General features: G+C 43.5%; 1 protein-coding gene across 1 annotated transcript in view; it reads left to right on the top strand.

Moving 5' to 3' along the window:
* COL13A1 (collagen type XIII alpha 1 chain) overlaps positions 1-18,545 on the top strand; it is a 152,777-nt gene that overhangs the window by 19,492 nt on the left and 114,740 nt on the right. The window contains exons 4-5 of the mRNA XM_077350539.1: positions 4,225-4,251; positions 8,573-8,623. Coding sequence (XP_077206654.1) covers positions 4,225-4,251; positions 8,573-8,623 — 78 coding nt within the window. The remainder of the gene's footprint in view (positions 1-4,224; positions 4,252-8,572; positions 8,624-18,545) is intronic.

Genomic DNA, 18,545 nt, shown 5'->3' with positions numbered 1-18,545 from the left:
ATAGTGAAAATATAGCCAAACAGTTAGGACATTTCCATTGGTCTTTTAAAGAAAATGACTTTAGGTGCATTTCAACATGTGTAAAAATACTGCAAAGTTTTTACCAAACTCTGTTACTGCGGTGCCATCCTCATATGCAATATTATGTTGATTTCACATAGAAGGAGAAATTACCGTGGACTTTTAAAGAAAACAACTAACTGTGTTGCAGAATTTTAAAAATGAACTTTGCAGTGATACCAATAAAAGTTACTGCTCTTTTATATTTGCCAAACAGTTGGAAAGTGATGTTCAGGTAGTTGTTTAGATACTGATGGTATTTGTGAGAAGGCAAAGTACCTCTGAGATGTAATAAGTGAAAATTTGCAATGGGTGTGATTTTTTAATATTGCATATATCTTTATATCAAAATGAATAAAGGCACACTTCAGAAGCTCTGTGCTGAGTTCTGGGCACCAGAATTTAAGGAAGATGCTGACAAAGCGGAGAGGATTTGCAGTATAATGACAGAAATATTTAGGCCAAGGTTTTTTGAAGAAAGGCTGAGAGATCCCAAATATGTGGAAGGTTGTCAAAAAGGGAGAAAACACTACCACATCCACTGAGAGCAGTAGTTTTAAATTAGAGGGCAGAGGCTTTAAATTGGATGTTAGTAAAAAGCCATAAGTATACAAGCAAATCAACAGTAGTTCTTGGGCAGGCTGTCGTCTCTATCGTTGGAAACAAAAAGACAACAGTTTTTGCAATTTGATCCTATTTTAGCTTTTTACTGACAGAGGAGAACTCTGTCCCATTGATCAGCTACAGAATTCAGTGTTATATTAAGCACCACAGACTTATCCGTGCCACTGTTTGGCGGGTGGAGGGTGGGAGGGAGGGACGGCAACTCAGGCAGCCACGCTGCGGCATTCCCAGGGGCGCACTGCGGTGGCAGCACGCACAGCGAGAGAGGTGGGGTTTGGAGCATCCTTATTGGACACTGTCAGGCTCCTTTCCCACCTCTTTCCCTGGGACATGGGCAAGTGACCCACCCACCCTCCTGGCTTTCTGGTGTTTTATGTTGACTGTTGTATTTGCCACGACATATTCTGCACAAGAGTATGAGCCTGTTTTGAGGGGAGCCGGTGTGCGGTCGGCCTCCCCGCGGGGAATGGGGCCTCCTTAAGGGGGTGGTGGTAATAAGACACAAGCAGACCCGGTGGGGTAGGCTTGGGTAGCTCGTTCTTGACCAGATAGCTCTGAAGGTAGCCAAGGAGGTTCGCACCTTTTGGTCCTCCACATGGGTCATCTCTTATATGGTAGGCGAACCCAAAATAGAATTTCCGTAACCCAGCGGGGTAATTGATGAATAATTTTGGGTTTGCATGTTGGGTGCAGTCAGCGGACTGCATAGCTTAGGCTCATACCCTTGTTGAACCAACCCTCTGTGTGTGGTTGTTTAATAAATGCCGTGGCCATTTAAATGCCGACAACTTGAGTCACCTCTTCTTTCTCCAAGCTGGCCTCCTGCCTGCCAAGTGTTTTTAATCTTTCGTGCTCTTCTTTTATGTAGGCTTTTGGTGTCCCCTGATAAATGAGCCTGTTCTTTCTCAGATAGCTTGTTCGATACTACTGCAGTACAAATTTATGGGGAGGCAAGGGGAAATAGAATTATTCTTATGTGTCGCTCACACTGTGTTGGGTGATGCTGTGCTACAAGATTAATGTTAGCCCAACAAAGTCGAGACTAAACGATAGCTCCTTTTGTTTTAAGTTAAGGCAATTTGCACATGTACAGCTAACAAACACTTTCTAATCTTGGGAGACATGCTTGAAATAGTTTACAGTGTACCTATCTAAGTGGGTGAAACTGCCATGAGCAAAACTAGTAAGATTTAACACCATTCCTTTGCAAGTCGTATTAGTTGTTAAAGAAACTCAATACACAAGCTGTTCCTCTAGAGCAGGGGTGTCAAACTGTGGCCCATGGATTACAATTACCATGAGCATGCTGGCAAAGGCTCATAGTAATTGTAGTCCATGGACATATGGAGAGCTATAGTTTGGCCATCCCTGCACTAAAGGATACATCACAACAGAGGTTCCTGTTTTCACCACACTCGTGTCATACTATATAGAAGCCAGAGCTGAGAACCAGGTTCCACACTATGTTTCCTGGTGGAGAACATCCCAGCTTTGCCTGTTGAGAGTTCTGACAGGTGGAGAAGGATATGTTCAATAAAGGATTGTCTGGGCTTCTTTTGCCTATTGTCTATCTATACTTTTTTCTCCCTATATTTTGGGGGAAGGAGATGCTAAGCAGAGAGGAGAGCTAAACAGCATAAAGCAGGCCATTGGAGCCCCTTTGTATTTGGAGGGAAATTTCTCCAACTTTCTGAGTCAGCCTTCAGAATTCTCCATGCATCTCCCTTTGCAGAGTTTCTAAGCCAGTTCTGGTTTATGACCCCTTCACAAAACAGTCAAGGGGCTGCGTTTATGCTATGTTCTCAGTGAAGCCATAGGTAGAGTAGGATGTGTTACATTCTTTAAGCAGGGCTTTTTATCGTGGGGACACCTTAATGTAGCTGAAATCCTTGTGTGGGTGTATGTCAGTGTAATAAACAACATTTCCCATTCTACTGTCTATGATTCTCCACCTCAGGCCATCATGATATCCAGTTTATTTTCAAATTCTGTTCAAAGTCACTGGGTTCCATCTGGTATAACTGCAAAGGTTGCACACTAGGTGCTGTTCCTGGTGGATACCAAGTCACCATATCATTTAAAACAGTGGTCCACAACCTTTCTAAGGCTGCGGACCGGCGGTGCTGGGGAGGGTGATCGTGCGGCCGTGCGTGCTGTGCATGCGTGGCTGGTCCGCGCATGCGCGTTTGTGTCATGCGCGGCTGCAAATGTGCATGCGTGGCACTTCTACTGCACATGTGCATTTGCAGCCGCACATGCGCATGCGCGGACCTGCCTCCCTCTCCCCCCCTCCCACAAAACGAAGCTTGCTGGGCCACAAGCTAATCGGCCGCTTTAGCGGCCGATTTGCTTGCGGCCTGGGAAGTTTCTTACTGCGGGGTGGGGGTGGGGAGAGGGAGCCGCGGCCTGGTGCCGGGACCTTTGTGGCCCGGCACCGGGGCGCGATCCGCTGGTTGGGGACCACCGATTTAAAAACAGCGCTGCTGTTCATTTGTTTCTAAAACAAAATCCATATAACCCTACTGGCAATCAAGATAACAGCACAGTTCTAAGTGGAGTTAGTCTGTGGAAATCAATGGACTTAGATGGGTGTAGTGTGGATTGCGCTCTAACATGTCTGGTGAATCAGACATGTTCATTTGGTTCAAGGACAAGAGCTTCAGAGATGTTCTTAAACACACAACTTTCACTTATTAAAATCTCCTGTATAGTAATACACTTTCCAGCTTTGTCTGGTCTTTCATCTCACTGACTTGTTGGCATTCCAAAAGGGTGTCTTTGGTTTGATGATGATTACAAACTTGGTTAACTTGAGCGAGGCCATCAGAACAGATCCTATCAAAGAGAGTCTTTCTCAATAGCTAGAAGTCTACAGATCTCTGTGCTGCTGCTTCTGCATCAATGACTTGTGTTGTGAGCTCAAGTTCGGGCCAGCTTAGCTAAGCCTGTGCATTTATTGCAAATCCAGACTAATTATTTTGCCACTGTTGAAATCAAGATTTGGCTCCTAGCAGCAACTGTTGCCTTCTTCAGATTCTGTAGACTAACCAACCAATAATCAGACTTCAGGTTGGAGAAAACTCACACTGGAATGTCCACCCAATAAAATATCCCCGTCCCCACCAAAAAACACCTTAGCATGTCAGAGAGAAGGCAAAGCTGAATTATCTCTTGAATATGATAGTTTTCTATGGGTTGGAAGGATTTTTTAAAAATAAGTTGGGAGAAGCCAGTCATGCACTTTGCACCTGCATCTCAGAACTACAGTCTATTTGTGGAACTCTTTCTGTTTCATGTGACGGCAACAGAGAATTCCTGAAGGTTGTATAAGAGGGAGGGGATCAGAAGCCAAGATCACGCTTCTCTGTGCTTGTGTGTGAGCATTAAACAAAGCATGTTTAAGGTAGGGGGTTGCCTCTATGTGCATTTGTGTTGTCTGGGGGCTTAGTGTCTTAACACTGACTCCTGTGTTTGTGTCTCTCTTTCTCTCCCCCTTCACCCTCTTGCATGTGGTTCTGACTGCTGTAAATGGTGGCCCAGGGACTAAAGGGGCATCATGGAGAGAAGGTGAGTCAGCCCTTTTCAGTTCATTGCTTGTCAACCATTGCTTTCATCTTACGGGGGGGAAAATCATGGACTAAGTTGTTGCATAGTGACAAACCTGGCAACATCCATTGGCTTTGCTTTGAAAAAATAGGTTGCCAGTTGATTGGTTTTAAACCAGTCCCCAATGCCTCCCTCTTTGCTTTGCTTAAAGCACATGGCCTCTCTGCACTAGTCAGTGGCTAATTTTAGAGGTATGTACTTCACACAAATTAATATTTGCAAACAAGAAATGCCTGGGTGGGGCTTTTCACTTTGTAGAAAGAGCTCACGCATGTTCTCAGGCTGATGGGTCTTGATTTGTTTACTGGAATTTATACTAACATTGCTAGAACTTATTTATAGGGGTGGGCAGGCAAACTCAACGTCTGCAGCTGGACCTTTCTGGCATTTTTTGGGAACTGCTTTTGTATTCATTGCTGACAGCTGTGCTTGGTGTGGCCAGGAAACCTACATCTGGAAATGTGGTTAGCTGCACCAGCTGTGTCCTGGACAGCTCCATCCAGATGCTGGTTATTGGGCTGTGGCCATTGTTCCCTGATTGCAGACCTTGGTCAGTCCCTCTATAAGGGGAAAGTCTCATAAAATTGCTGAGGGAAGCAGGTGGGAGGGGCAAGTGCACCCTCACCCACCCCCAATACACTGGGGCAGGCTTTTCTTTTTTCTCCATTTAAGAAAAACGATGACATCAGGTCTTTCCTTATTTGGGCTGCGGAAAATGGTAGCCCCAAACATCTTGAAATGAAAGGATCAAATCCTTTCTTTCATTTTACTCCCAACAAAACCCAGAGCTTCTCAAGCGCCACAGGAATGTTGCGTGTTAGTCGGCAGCACTGTGTTTTCCAGCACTGTTGCATCTCATCAGAGAAAAGTAGGAAAATGTTTATTGCAGGGGTCTCCTGCAAGGAAATAACACAAACCAGTTGGTTCTTCAGAGACCCCGTCAACTTGCTGTGAAGAAAACAGGCTAAATGACATGAAATACTCTAAAAGCCAGCCCCAGGACATGGAATGTTGGTATCTTGAGATCATATAAGTCACTCAGCATATATGCTTTTTCTAAGTATTTCAACATTTTAAGGAGCTTGATTCCCCCCACATACACACCTGAAAAAAAGGAAAAGGAAAAGCCAAGCAATCCTTTCCCCCCACAAAAATAAATTAAGACCAACTAAAATGCCAAAAAACAACATCCAGCCCAGTGAATTCTAGGGAGCTTGAAAGCTTGCATGCTTCTGTGCTGTTTTGGTTGGTCTCAATAATAAAGATCAACCTTGTTTTCATTATTTGAGTTGGAGTTTTTATGACAAGAGGAGAGAACACTGATTTATAGTATCTCCATAATAAAGTGTTTATTTTCGTATGTTAAGCCATCATTACAGAGGATCAAAAGATGGGGTTCAAGTAGTCCCAGATTCACAGCCCAGTCGGCACGGTGGAATTTCCAAAAATCAGACCCTCTCTGGAAATCCTTTCAAGCAGCTGTCTGGGGGAAAACACACACATAAAAACCATCAGAATTCTTTTCCAGGCCCTTCTGAAAGACAGGTGTGACTAGCATTACATATTATCTGAACAGCAAGTGGTCCTTCAGAGACCATCAGGACAGAATTGGGCACAAAGAGCAGAGAATAACTTTCAAAGCTATACCAAGGATTATAAAAAAATAATAAAGCTGGGAAGGGATTGTTTCACTCTTACTGTAATAATGATGCCTCCTAGACCATCACTGAATGGCAAAATCTGCTCTGAATTTTACCGAAATCTGCCAAGAGTTGTTACAGCCTCTTCAGTGTCAAATGGCTATTATTACACTAGTTGATATAACAGTTCAGCCTTCCAGTCAGTCTTTAACCTTTGCTTATGGGTAAACCTGTTTTAATGCCTAGAATCAGCTACTGAATGAATCCCTGAGCAAAAGCAACTGCAACTGGTTTGGAGAGGATTTTCTTTTTCTTTTTTTGCTGGATTCCTCTGTTATTCGTAAGAAGGATACAAAATGTGTATGTCAGTGTCTGCCATGCACCCTATTGCACATGACTACACCAGAGGGATTAAGGCTTTCTTGAGAATTGGACCCTTAATGAAAGTCCCATTCAGTTTATGGTTTTTGGAAACATTAACAATTGTTTTAGCATTACACAAATAGGCCACTTCCTAAGCGAGGGATTATGAAGTAAAGCACTTGGACCAATTATATTGTGAATGGCATTTGAAGAAATACACAAAAAGCACCTTCAAAATACATAAAGCATAATTAAAGCTTTTGCCCAGTCCTTGGACAATTAGTAAGTTCATCAGTGAAGCCAAATCTCTTGGAATCCAGAGGAGGTTCCAGAATGGCTGGCGGAAGTTCATTGAGATGGGGGAAAGGAAAGTCTGTTAGGCGGGGTGAGGTTCTTTCTCACAGTGGAACCACCTATATAGTTCAGCCTCACTCCTTCACACAGCCTCTTCCAAAGAAACATCAACAATTTTATTAACTGCATGAGATATGCACATCTGTTAACAAATGCTCTGGGGATGTGTGACCTGGGTAGAATTCTGGCAGAGGAGTAAATTTAACAAGTCATATAATTAGTTACAATCTTTATATAATAAAATATGATGGTTACTTCTGACAACATGCCAGCCTTTTGATTGCTGTCCCCCACAAAGGTCACTCAGAGGAGCTGGCTACTCATCCGCCTGGCCACTTGGGAAGGTAGCAGGAAGCTGGGTGTGCCCTCCACCCGATTGTACCCCTGATCCTCCTGGCCTCCATCAAAGGTGGTGGGAAGCTGGGCACGTGCTCTGCCCCACCTGCAGCCCTTCTGGCCACTGGAGAATGTGGCAGGAAGACAGGTGAATGCTCCACTCTGCTGTGCCCATGATCCTCTGGCCTCCACGGAAAGCAGCAGAAAGCTGCAGCCCCCCACAGCCACAGCCTCTGGGGAAGATGGCTGCATCCCAGCTCCATGGTCCACCCTACCCTGCTCCTATGACAGATTTGAACTGAGGTCTCCTAGATCACTGTATGCCCCTCTTAACCACTTCACCACACTGGTGTATTGACATTAACCATGTGACACAGGAGAGTGCTCAGAACCTCCATGTGCTCAGCCATGTCAGAGGCTATCTGGAACGAAGCTCACTATTTGTCTCCAGATTAAAATCTGTTCCAAAGCTGTTTAACTGCCATATCCCCCAACCACTGAATGCTGAGAGCTATAAACTGGTAAAAAAGCTAAAGGAGTCTTAACAAATTATCTTCACCAGTCTCATAATAGTATAGAGCCTGGGATTTTCTTGGGAGTGGTCACTTCACCAGTTTCAGAGGAGTTCAAAATGTTGACAGCAGATGTGGCTTAATGGTTGATGCACAGCATGCTCACTGATTTTCTAATTCATTGAGCACCGAAATTGCTAATTCCAAGCAAGAACAAGGATGACTAAGTTGTTCCCTATGTTTACTCAGAAATCTGTTTCAGACAGAATGTCATTAACTGAACTTGATTTTCCCCACTGTAGCAGAACTGCAATGTCAGGGTTTTTTGGGGGGTGGGGGTGGGGAATGGGATTTCTGCAGGACTATTGTTGCTGTCAAAATTAGAAATTCTAGAGAGCATCTAATCCCCAAACAAAATATGTATGCTGAAAGGACTGCTTTTGCTTTGGAATTCTTACAGCCTCTTACAAAACATGGTAGCTTAACTTCTACTTATATTAAATCCCCCTGATTAGGGGAGATGAGTGTTCCCAGTAGACAAGAATGATAACTAGGAGGAAGACAAATCTGGCATTGGATAATAGCATTTGTAAACTACACAGTGAGATTATACTTTCCACTCTCAAGGAACCCACAGTAGTGCTTTGATCTGATTTCAGAATAGATTCAAAATGGCTCCTCGTCTTTCTTGGAAAGGCCAGAAGAACCTGCTGTTTTAAGTGGGAGAAACAAGTTTTAAATCACAGCCTCTCACAAATGTGTGCATCCAGTGTTGATTTTAATTTCCTTTGTAAACTTATTTTCTTTCATCATATATTTGGCTAACTATGCTGTTATTCATTTAATTGTTTTATTATAATGGTTAGTGTTTCCACTATTTCTAACATCCTTTCTTTCTTTCTTTCTTTCTTTCTTTCTTTCTTTCTTTCTTTCTTTCTTTCTTTCTTTCTTTCTTTCTTTCTTTCTTTCTTTCTTTCTTTCTTTCTTTCTTTCTTTCTTTCTCCAATTCACTCCCAATCTTATTTAAATCTTTTTCAAATGTTTTCTGCTTCTTTCTTGCTATTTCTTTCTCTGCAGGGAACCCCAGGAGAAGCCGGCATGTCTATCATTGGTCCCCGTGGTCCTCCGGTAAGATGTCCCTGCAAATAAGTACAGGGTGTGGGACAAATGGCAAGAAAAGTCTATGGAATTTGGAGATACTACTGGTGTCAGTTCAGAATGGCCTTTAACCTACTAAGATGTGGTTTTCACCAATGGCTGAATTTATGTTTATACTGAAATTGCAGAGTATGTTGGCACTTCAATCTCAGCCAAAAAAAGAAGCTGACCTTACCAGTGGCTTTTCCTCCTATATTTAAAAGGGAAGAACTATTTTCTGGTCCCAGCAGAACAGCCCATACCAGTTTGGCATAGTACTCACTCTTGTTCTTGAGCCAAAAAAGTTTTCTTTGCCTGGGTACTCCTAGTATCTACTTTAAACTGTAAATTACATTTATGCAAATTCTTCTGATAATATGAATTGTCATAAGGCAAATGACATGCCACCTGGAGGGGAAAATGGAATGGTTCTGTTCAAGGACACCATGGCTCGTCCAAACATGGTGCATTCTGAAGGCCATACCTTAAAGAGTAAATGAATTTATGTTGGCAAATTTTGTTGGAAAAGCACTGCTTGTGGGTCGTATCCTCACTGGCTCTAAATCTTGCCATAATGGTTGCTGTAATGGGGTAGGTACCCTCAAGATAATTCTCCTGCATAAATTTTTCATGGCAGTTATTTTGAACAAATCTATAGGTACAAAATTGTAGCCATTAAGAAAGCTGGTAAGGGGTCCTGGGAGGAGCTGGGACTCACCGCCTAACCACCAATCAGGTTGACTGTCCCGGCTGCCTCATTCCTGATTGGCTGTCTGTCCAAGGAATGGCCAATCAGGAAGGATGTCCCATCCCTGTTTGCCTCCCTCTCCAACTTGGTCCATTTAGAAGAAGTTTCAGCCCAGTAAGCAGGAGCTGGGAGGGAGGGCGGGGGTCTGGGACTGTGGGCCAGTGTGGGGAGGGAGCCCCTGACAGCACTCCCACTGCCCCATGCAGCTCCACCTATGGCCTTGCCATGCCTGGGGCAGTAGGAGGAGGAGCGGATTTCCCACCAGCACCTTTCCCCCACCCTGAGAAGGCCCGCCAAGGCTTCCTCAGGGATGGGACAGGGGCTGTGTGGCCTAGCGCCCGTTGTATTCAGAGATACAATGGGTTTTTCTGCTAGTCAGTTAACAATGGCAGTGGCAAAAGCAGCCCTGAGCTGTCCTTCGTGATGCCACCCAAGAGCATTTTAGGAAATCTGTGCCCAGTACCAACTTGTAGGAGCTTCTCTAGGACTGTAGTTTAACAAGAGGGGACTGTAGACAACCAGATAACCATATCTCTGTGTTTGTGTGTGTGCCCAATTCATCTTTTTTGCCTTGAGCAGAAAAAAAATGTGACTGCTATTGCACAGCCTTAGGCCAACTTCACTAAGTAGCAGAAAGGCATAGTGTCAGGATTCACTTCTTTGTATGGTTGTGATATATCAGCTGTCCATCGGTTTCCAGGGTATCATGCTAGGAGAAAAAACCTGTCCGTTCCTAGAAACTACTTTTTTCATCATTGAATATGCAAAGAGCAAAACTCTTGCCCTGGCGAAGCTGAGGAACACAGAGAACTTTTATTTCCCAGCAGGAGATATGGGTCAAGTAAAAGGGATCTCCATGGCTCAGACTGTTGCTACTTTTGGCTTTCCAATTAGCTCTTGAAGGTCCCCTGGCAAGTGTGTCTAATAAGAAGCAGGCAGAGTTTCTTTGAGACCACCTGGTTTTTGTTGTAGATGTTGATGAATAGCAAATGCAGAGGTAGGGGAAGGAGGAGGAACAAAATCTTGTCAAAAGAGTAGATTTTGTTTGCTAACCGCTGCAGCTAAATATTGTCAATGGCCTTTTGTGGCTTCACATTAAAGGCTATATGTTCCTTCAGGAGGCACCCTCCTGAGGCAGACCACACGGACCCACATGGCTTATGAAATTCATCTGGTATCTCATCATATTGAAGATAGTCTGAACATGTTAACTTTCTATTGGCTGAATGTAATGTTTTTATTTTACATTTAACAACATTCTCTGTTCTACTTGGCAGCATTCAAAAATATAAGAGAATTTTTGTCCATTCGCATCACCTCAGACACTATGTCTGTGGTGAAAGTTTAGGTGAGTTTGTACGGTATCTCAGGCAATAATGCCGAGTAATTTTGAAGGACTCCAAAAGAGATTTGATAAGACCAGTAATATAACTCAGGGAGATCTTTCACTTCTCTGGTATCCACTTAGGCTAAAAGGAAGTGTTGTGTTTTATCATCTAATCTAATATCATTTTGAAAGTCAGACATACCTCCCCTCCCTGTCTGCCCCTTAATGAGGGAGAAAGGTCAGAAGTGAATGATAAACTCCTTTTTTCCTCTGTGTAAAGCAGAATCTCCTAGACCTAGTCCCTGGTTTCTAAGGATCTTGGGTAACAAGGCTGGAAAAGATTCCAAATGAGACTGTGGAGAACACAGTCAGAGAAAACATTACTAGACTAGATAGACCAATGGTTTGTGTAAACAAAAGGCAGATTCATATGTCGTGTTTCTATAAATCAAGAATGAGCCTCATTGGGGGACTGTGCAATTTCAGATTGGCCTGGCAAATATAAACAGAATACAAACAGAAAAGTTGGTTACTGGCCAGGACTGTGGAGGCGCTTACTACTCCTTTGGCTTAGGCAGATGTCCCGTTTGATATCTGTTTTTTCCAGCTTTATGATATATTGACTGAAACAAAACAGAAGACTGTTTTATAGCTCCTTATTAACTACCAGTCTACAGTATTCATATGTTACCACTCAGTGGCTGCAGTCCAATTCAGAATTAGGCATGCTTAATCTTGTTGAAATCAATAGACCTATCAGTGCATCTTCTTTGAAATTGTTGCCCATGATTTTTCTCCATTGCATGACTAAGAGTATAGTCCTATTTAGAGTAACTTCAGTTTAAGCTCATTGATTTCAGTTAACTAGGACTGGAGTAACACTAAATAGATTGCACTGTAAACTGCAGGCAATCAGTGTACAAAAGGAATGTTTTATAGAGTAATTCCATGTACAATCAAGTCCAGTCTTCAGACATGATAATTCTGACAATCCCTGGCTCTAGAAGAAGAGTTGGTTCTTATATGCCGCTTTTCTCTACCTGAAGGAGTCTCCAAGCGGCTTACAATTGCCTTCCCTTTCCTCTCCCCACAACAGACACCCTGTGAGGTAGGTGAGGCTGAGAGAGCCCTGATATCATTGCTCGGTCAGAACAGCTTTATCAGTTCCATGGCAAGCCCAAGGTCACCCAGCTGGCTACACATGGAAGAGCGCGGAATCAAACCTGGCTCACCAGATTAGAAGCCCGCATTCCTAACCACTACACCAAACTGGTGTATTACCCACTTGCTAATTGGTATAGTTAAGTAGCAACTTCATGGTCTTACGGATGTCCCCCCTTTAGATAGTAATGATATTTCAAATGCAAAGTGATTGCTTGCTTCTCCCTTCCACTATATACTCAGCCCTTGGATATTCACCCCAGAGTCCATTCTTGATGTCACTGTTGCTAATAATCTGCCACTCTGTCCATGAGTCTCTTGCAATCTGTCCTTTCTGATTCAGTATTTATTTCATCTATATTTCAATTTATATACCACTGCTCTCCCAGTGGGCTTGCAGCGTTTACAAGAATAAAGAATAGAATACAATAAAACCACATAAAATCCTCCCTTAAGGCAACAAAGGCAGCAGGTGATAAACTGTCTAGTTATTCCTATACCCTCCCTTCTCGTCCAGCCAGTGGCCAGGCTTTCTAACACTGGGAGTGAGGTGCCATATCTGACAAAAACATGGGGGGGGGGGATCCTCAGATAGAATATCAGGACCCCACTCTGTCCTCAACCGTATGCCTGGTGGAAGAGCTCCGTCTTGCAGGCCCTGTGGAAAGCTGACAATTCCAGCAGGGCCCTTGCTTCTTCCAGAGTTCATTCTACCAGGTTGGGGCCAGGACCGAAAAGGCCCTGGCCCAGGTCAAGGCCAGATGTACGTCCTGAGGGCCCGGGATGACCAGTAAATTCATACCTGCTGAGCAAAGAGCCCTGCGGGGGGCATAAGCAACCAAGCGGTTGCACAGGTAAGTAGGACCCACTGCGTATAGCCTCAAAGTTCAGTACCAATACCTTTGAGAATCAGCTCTATAAAATCAAGGGAAATGTCATCTACATCTTGAGACCACTTATTGCAGAGTTTTTCCTAAGCTGTCCTGGGATGGACAATCTGTGGTGGAGGCAAAAAAATCCACCACCACCCCCTTTTTCTCCAACTCCAAATAAATTGCAAAGATGATTTAGTGTAACGGTGACCTGGTGGTAAGAGTTAAGGAGCACCTTGATAGCAAAGAGATGCAGGGAACACAGGAATAACAGCATGCTTTAGACAGATGTGAGATGACAAATAGATTCCAGACTGTCTTTTGGAGGCAAGATGATGTTAGCAATTGCACTTCCAGAGTTTTTCAGCTGCTTAACATTACTTTGGTGTACTGGCTTGAGGAAAGCATCGTGCTGAGCATGGCAGAAACAGATGCGATCTGCAATTTGGCAGTTCCCAGAGTTCTATTCTTGAGAACTTGATACAAACAACATTTGAGGAAGAGAAAGCTAAATGCTTCTTGGAATCTCTAATGGATGAACTTTTGCTCTGGCCTTTTATTGTCTTCATCCCAAAGAGCCAAAATGAGCATCCTAGCAGTTTACAAGAAGGGTATCAGAAGCCAAGTTGCACCCTTTCCGGGTTTCCTCATCAAATCTTTTCTTAACAATTTCTTGTTTTGCTTGTACCAATGGTCAAACTGAAACCAGCACTATGAGATTTATTTATAGTGAGATCCTCTCCTTTTTTGCCCTTTTAGAAAGCCATGGAATGGACAGGCCATTGAATTTATAAAATTTATCTTCCCTTGGTTCCAGGCCAACTCCAGGTGGTTTTATATGTTCCTGCCAAAGCAAATATGGTCAGAAACAATATTACAAAGCTTTTTTTTAAAAAAAAACTTGTTCATTCACACTGAATGTTTTAAAAATAGTTCATGCTAACTGAAACAATTCAAAACATTTTATAGCCATTGTCATTCTTTACAGGACTTTAAAAAGATTTTGGTGTTCACTCTCTGGCTTTTGAAGATTCTTTAGGAATATTTAACACTTAGCTGTATAAATAATTGCACAGAGCCCTCCTAGGTGGAGCCGGTCCAGCCTCTGCTTCCAGTCCCTGGAACGTTATGGGCTAATCAGGACGCACAAAGCTGGGCCAGGCCGGTTTACAACCACCCCCAACAAACTGGGCGAGGAGCACTCTGGTGCACTCACCCCCATTCACAGCCTGAACACTGCTGGGAAAGGAAGTCAGGGGTTTCATGAAAGGCTGGGAGTTTATATATGTGTGGGTGGATGAGTTGTAATTCCAGTTCTCCAGGCCCCACCTGAAGGTTGGCTACCCCTGGGTTGGAAACAGACACCCTGTGAGGTGGGTGAGGCTGAGAGAACCCTGCTATTACTGCTCGGTCAGAACAGTTTTACCAGTGCCATGGCGAGCCCAAGGTCACCCGGCTGGCTGCATGTGGGGGAGTGCAGAATCAAACCCGGCATGCCAGATTAGAAGTTCGCATTCCTAACCACTACACCAAACTGGCTCAAGCTTGGCCTGGTAAATAAAAATCAGTATTTGCCGGGAAGGTATTATGAAATCGAAGGCATAAGTGACCCAGAATTTCAGGTGGAGTTAGCTTTACATGAAAGTAGATGGTGAGACTTTGGGGGGAACTAGGTGATCCACTTTTATTAGGTAACGACTTCGCCTTGCAGACAACAACAGGGACTGCAGTTGCCAGCAGTAGGCCTCAAGCTTCAGAAGGGCAGACATTACCAGCCAAGCAACAGACTGTACTAGCCAAGAGGTATCTGTGGCCACCTGCATTCCTTTTGAAGGGGCACATTTGAGGGGGAAGAGCTTTCCCTTCAGCCTAACTGCCTGGAGATGAGCTGTACTTCCAGGGGATCCTCAGATCCCACTTGGAGGCTGGCCTCCCTAAATCTCAGTAGGGTATGATGCTACACAGTCACCTCTACAAAACAGCCATTTTTGCCTGGGGATCTGATCTTTGTAGTCTGGAGATGAGCAGCAATTCCAGGAGATCTCCAGGCCCCACCCAGAGGTTGGCTGTTCCTGGTCTGGAAATATTCCTTGAGGTTTTATCAGTGCCGTGGCGAACCCAAGGTCACCCAGCTGGTTGCATGTGGGGGAGTGCAGAATTGAACCTGGCGTGCCAGATTAGAAGTCCGTACTCCTAACCACTACACCAAACTGGCTCTAACCACTACACCAAACCATGAGTTAGCACCCATTGTATTACAGAGTGGAACGAGGTTTACTAGAAGTATGAAATAAAAAGGGGACCTTGGAACAATGCCTCTCAAATTTAGTTCTAGGGAACTCTAGGCTTCTTTAGATCCATTAGGGAGTTCATCAGTGAAAAGTTCTGCAATTGCAAATGAGCCACCCACAAAGGGCACATTCTCCTCAATGTCTTGCCTTTCTTGGCAGTATGTAGCTGCAACTGATCAGAAGGTGTGTCATCTCTTACTATGGAGCAAGAAGCCTGGCAAGTGTCTGAATATGTACTCTAAAACATGTCCACTGCTAATTTCTTTTGTTATTAGTGTATATGTATTTCATGGCAAATGAGAAAGTGTTCCTTAGCAGAGAAGCAGGAAAGTTTGAAAACACCCATCTCCCAAAAGGGCCAAAGCCTTTGTGCCTACTTTTACCACTAGAATGGCTGTATTGCAGCTGCTCAGAGCAGTGACTTTCTGTCTTTAACGATCTGGACTCACGTTTAACCACTAGCTTGGGCCACTGATGTGATTATAGTGTTCCATCTTCAAAAATAAAGGGAGTAGGCTAGGGATTTCATAGAATTCCATCTCATCTCCAGACTATAGATATCAGTTACCCTGGATAAAATGGCTGCTTTGTACCCTACTGAGGGCTCTGCTGTCCTCAGGATCCATACCCAAATTTCCAGGAATTTCCCAACCTGGAGCTGGAAATCCTATATTCCGCCTCCCCGCCAGTAGCCAAGGGAAACTGTATACTTAGGGATGCCAGTCTTCAAGTAGGACCTGGGGATTCCCTGGTTTTATAGCTCAACTCCAGGCAACGGAGATGATAAAATGGCTGCTTTTGAGGGCGGACTTCATAGCATTATACTCCATCGAGGTCCCTCCCTGCCCCAAATCCCACCTTCTCTCAGCTCCACCCCCAAAGTCTCCAGGCATTTTCTAACCTAGAGCTGGCAACCCTATGTATTGTATGGTATATGTATAGTATATGACCTAATGGCATATACTATACATATCAGAGCAACCTTAAGCTTTTAGTTAGCGCCATGGGATTGATTTGTTGCTGCCATAAGGTTTTAATGGGTGTTTTAATGGGTTAAAACTGTATTTTATTGTGGGTTTTAGTGTGACCTGCCGCAAGCTAGTTTATTGTGAGTGGCAGGATATAAATCGCAAAATAAATAATAAAATAAAATAAAACCTTCTACATACCTTCATTATTAGTCACCTATATTGTTTGATAGATAGAACATTTATGGGGCCAGTAAAGAGGATCTGTGCTTGAGCAGGTTAATGCAGTCTCAATGTGATTCTCTGATTGGCTGGTTTAAATGCCACAGTTACATCACAGAGCCCAGAGCTGATGACAGTTAGATCAAGGAGGCAGTTGGTGAAATGGGCTGAGGAGAAACAGAACCATCAACTGGCGTTCTTCAGAAAGGCTTATGAATGTCTGCAGACAAGTCTGGGGCCTGTGAAGAATCACTGTGGGGAGAGAGGAAGGAAGCAAACAGTTACAGGGAAATGACTCTGAAGGACAGTTGGCTGGTTACTGAGATGCAGGGTGAGGTGAACAGGAAGTCCAAGCCTGAATCTTAAGTGGTCCCAAGACAGTTTGGAGGAGTCTTGGGTGGAAGGGAAAATGGGCTTACATCCCTAATTTCTACCCATACCCCAAACCCAAGTTTTGAGGGATTTGCCCTCTTCATAGTTTAAAGAATCCTGAAAACTTAATTAGAATTGGGAGATACACTTTTCTGCAAATCCTAATTACCGTCAACACCCTCCCTTTTGGATTAAAACAGGTAGACACCTTAAAAGCTCATGGTATCATGGTGGCAGGGATGTTTTGAGGGGTGCTTTCCTTATGGTGCCTTTTTCCCAACCCATACCTCTTTCTCTAGGTTACTAAAAGCTGTTAAGGGCTCTGGCAGACTAATTTTCTTATCCTTTCTCTGTTTTCACCCCCTCCTAAGGTTGCCAAACTCCAGGTGGTAGCTTCAGATCGCTCCCAGTGAAGAGATTATTCACTTGGTGAAAATAGCTACTTTTGAAGGGGGTCTATGGCATTATACCCCATTGAAGTCTCTCCCTTCCCTAAACCCTCCCCTCTTCAAATTCCCTCCTCCCCGTCTCCAGGCATTTGCCAATCCATAGCTGGCAACCATATTGCCTTCTCCCATTTAAAGTGATAAAAGTGTTCTCTGTATTCCAAAGGCAATAGGTATGCTCAATTCCAGTCAACCCATTTAGAAATGATGGAGTTGTTTTGTCATTACTTGGTGACATTTCCAGTACTGATTTCCAATATGCAGAACTGTGTCTAGTTCTGGTTTACCCTCTAATGAACTTCAGCATTAAAGGGAAGAAGCTGGGGTTAGAAATTAGGGATAAATTGATGACAGGATAATAAATTATCTCATTTTTTTCCTTGCACCTATAAGTTCCCCTTCTATACTATCTGCCTTAAGGACTTGACCAGACGAATCTGCCCCCTCACCCTATTGTTTGCTTGCTTGTTACCCCATAAACAAGACAACATTTTGTATTTCCTAGAGTACCAGTTCTGGGTGGGAAAGTCCTGGTGATTCAGGGTTGGAGTCTGAAGATAGGTTTGAGGAGGGAAGGACCTCAGTGGGATATAATGCTATGGAGTATATCCTCTAAAGCAGCCATTTTTTTTTCAGGCAGCAAATAGCCTCACAGAGCTTTGCACATGGAAAAATCTTTTTATGCAAGGGTCTAAAATTTTGTCTTGTCTTACTAGACATGCTGCTGTTTGCTGTCATCTCCAAGATCCCTGAATACAAAGCCTGGGAAAGGACAGATCTTTGCCCTTCCACATTGGGAATTACAAAAAATGCAAAGAGCACTTCACTTCTGCTGACTTCGGCAAAATCCTGTGGAAAGGGACAGAAATGAAAAGAGAAAGAGATAACTCTCTTCTTCCCCAGTTCTCCCCAGAAATAAGGAGCAGAGGTGGTCTTATCTATAGAGCAGCTTGGCCCATATGTGTATTTGCCTTTTGCAGATAAGCCTTTCCACTCTCACTTGTAGGTGGTATTTTGAAGTGATACCCACAAATGTGCAATCTAGCTAGCACTATTCATTTGGTAGTAAATTGTTTGCCATTAATATTGATGCACAGGCATTATCAGACTGACTTTAGATTATAGCCTACCTAGGCAAAATCAGTGAAACAGAATGGTCCTAGTGAAACAGGAAAAAAAATTGAAAGTTGAGAAGAAAGTTCATGGAAGTTTACAAATACTTCCAATTTGTTCTGTTTTTTTTTTCCCTTTCACCTCCAGAAAAAACTCATCTTGGTTAATTGATAAGAAATGATGATTATTGTATTGCAGGGTCAGGAGCCATCCTGTAATGTCATTCATTTGACCACTGAGGAAGGCCAGTAGGTCAAAACGCATCTGGTCAGGGTCAATTACAGTCATTTCTGGTTGTCATTGTACATTTTGATTCTTAACTGAGGCTATCACAAAGGACAATATCTGTTTTTAATCTTCACAATAAATACATGTATATTTTTGTACATCAGT

The sequence above is a fragment of the Paroedura picta genome, chromosome 8 (genome assembly GCF_049243985.1).
Source record: "Paroedura picta isolate Pp20150507F chromosome 8, Ppicta_v3.0, whole genome shotgun sequence".
Classification (NCBI taxonomy): domain Eukaryota; kingdom Metazoa; phylum Chordata; class Lepidosauria; order Squamata; family Gekkonidae; genus Paroedura; species Paroedura picta.
This window is presented reverse-complemented; position numbering and strand designations above follow the sequence as displayed.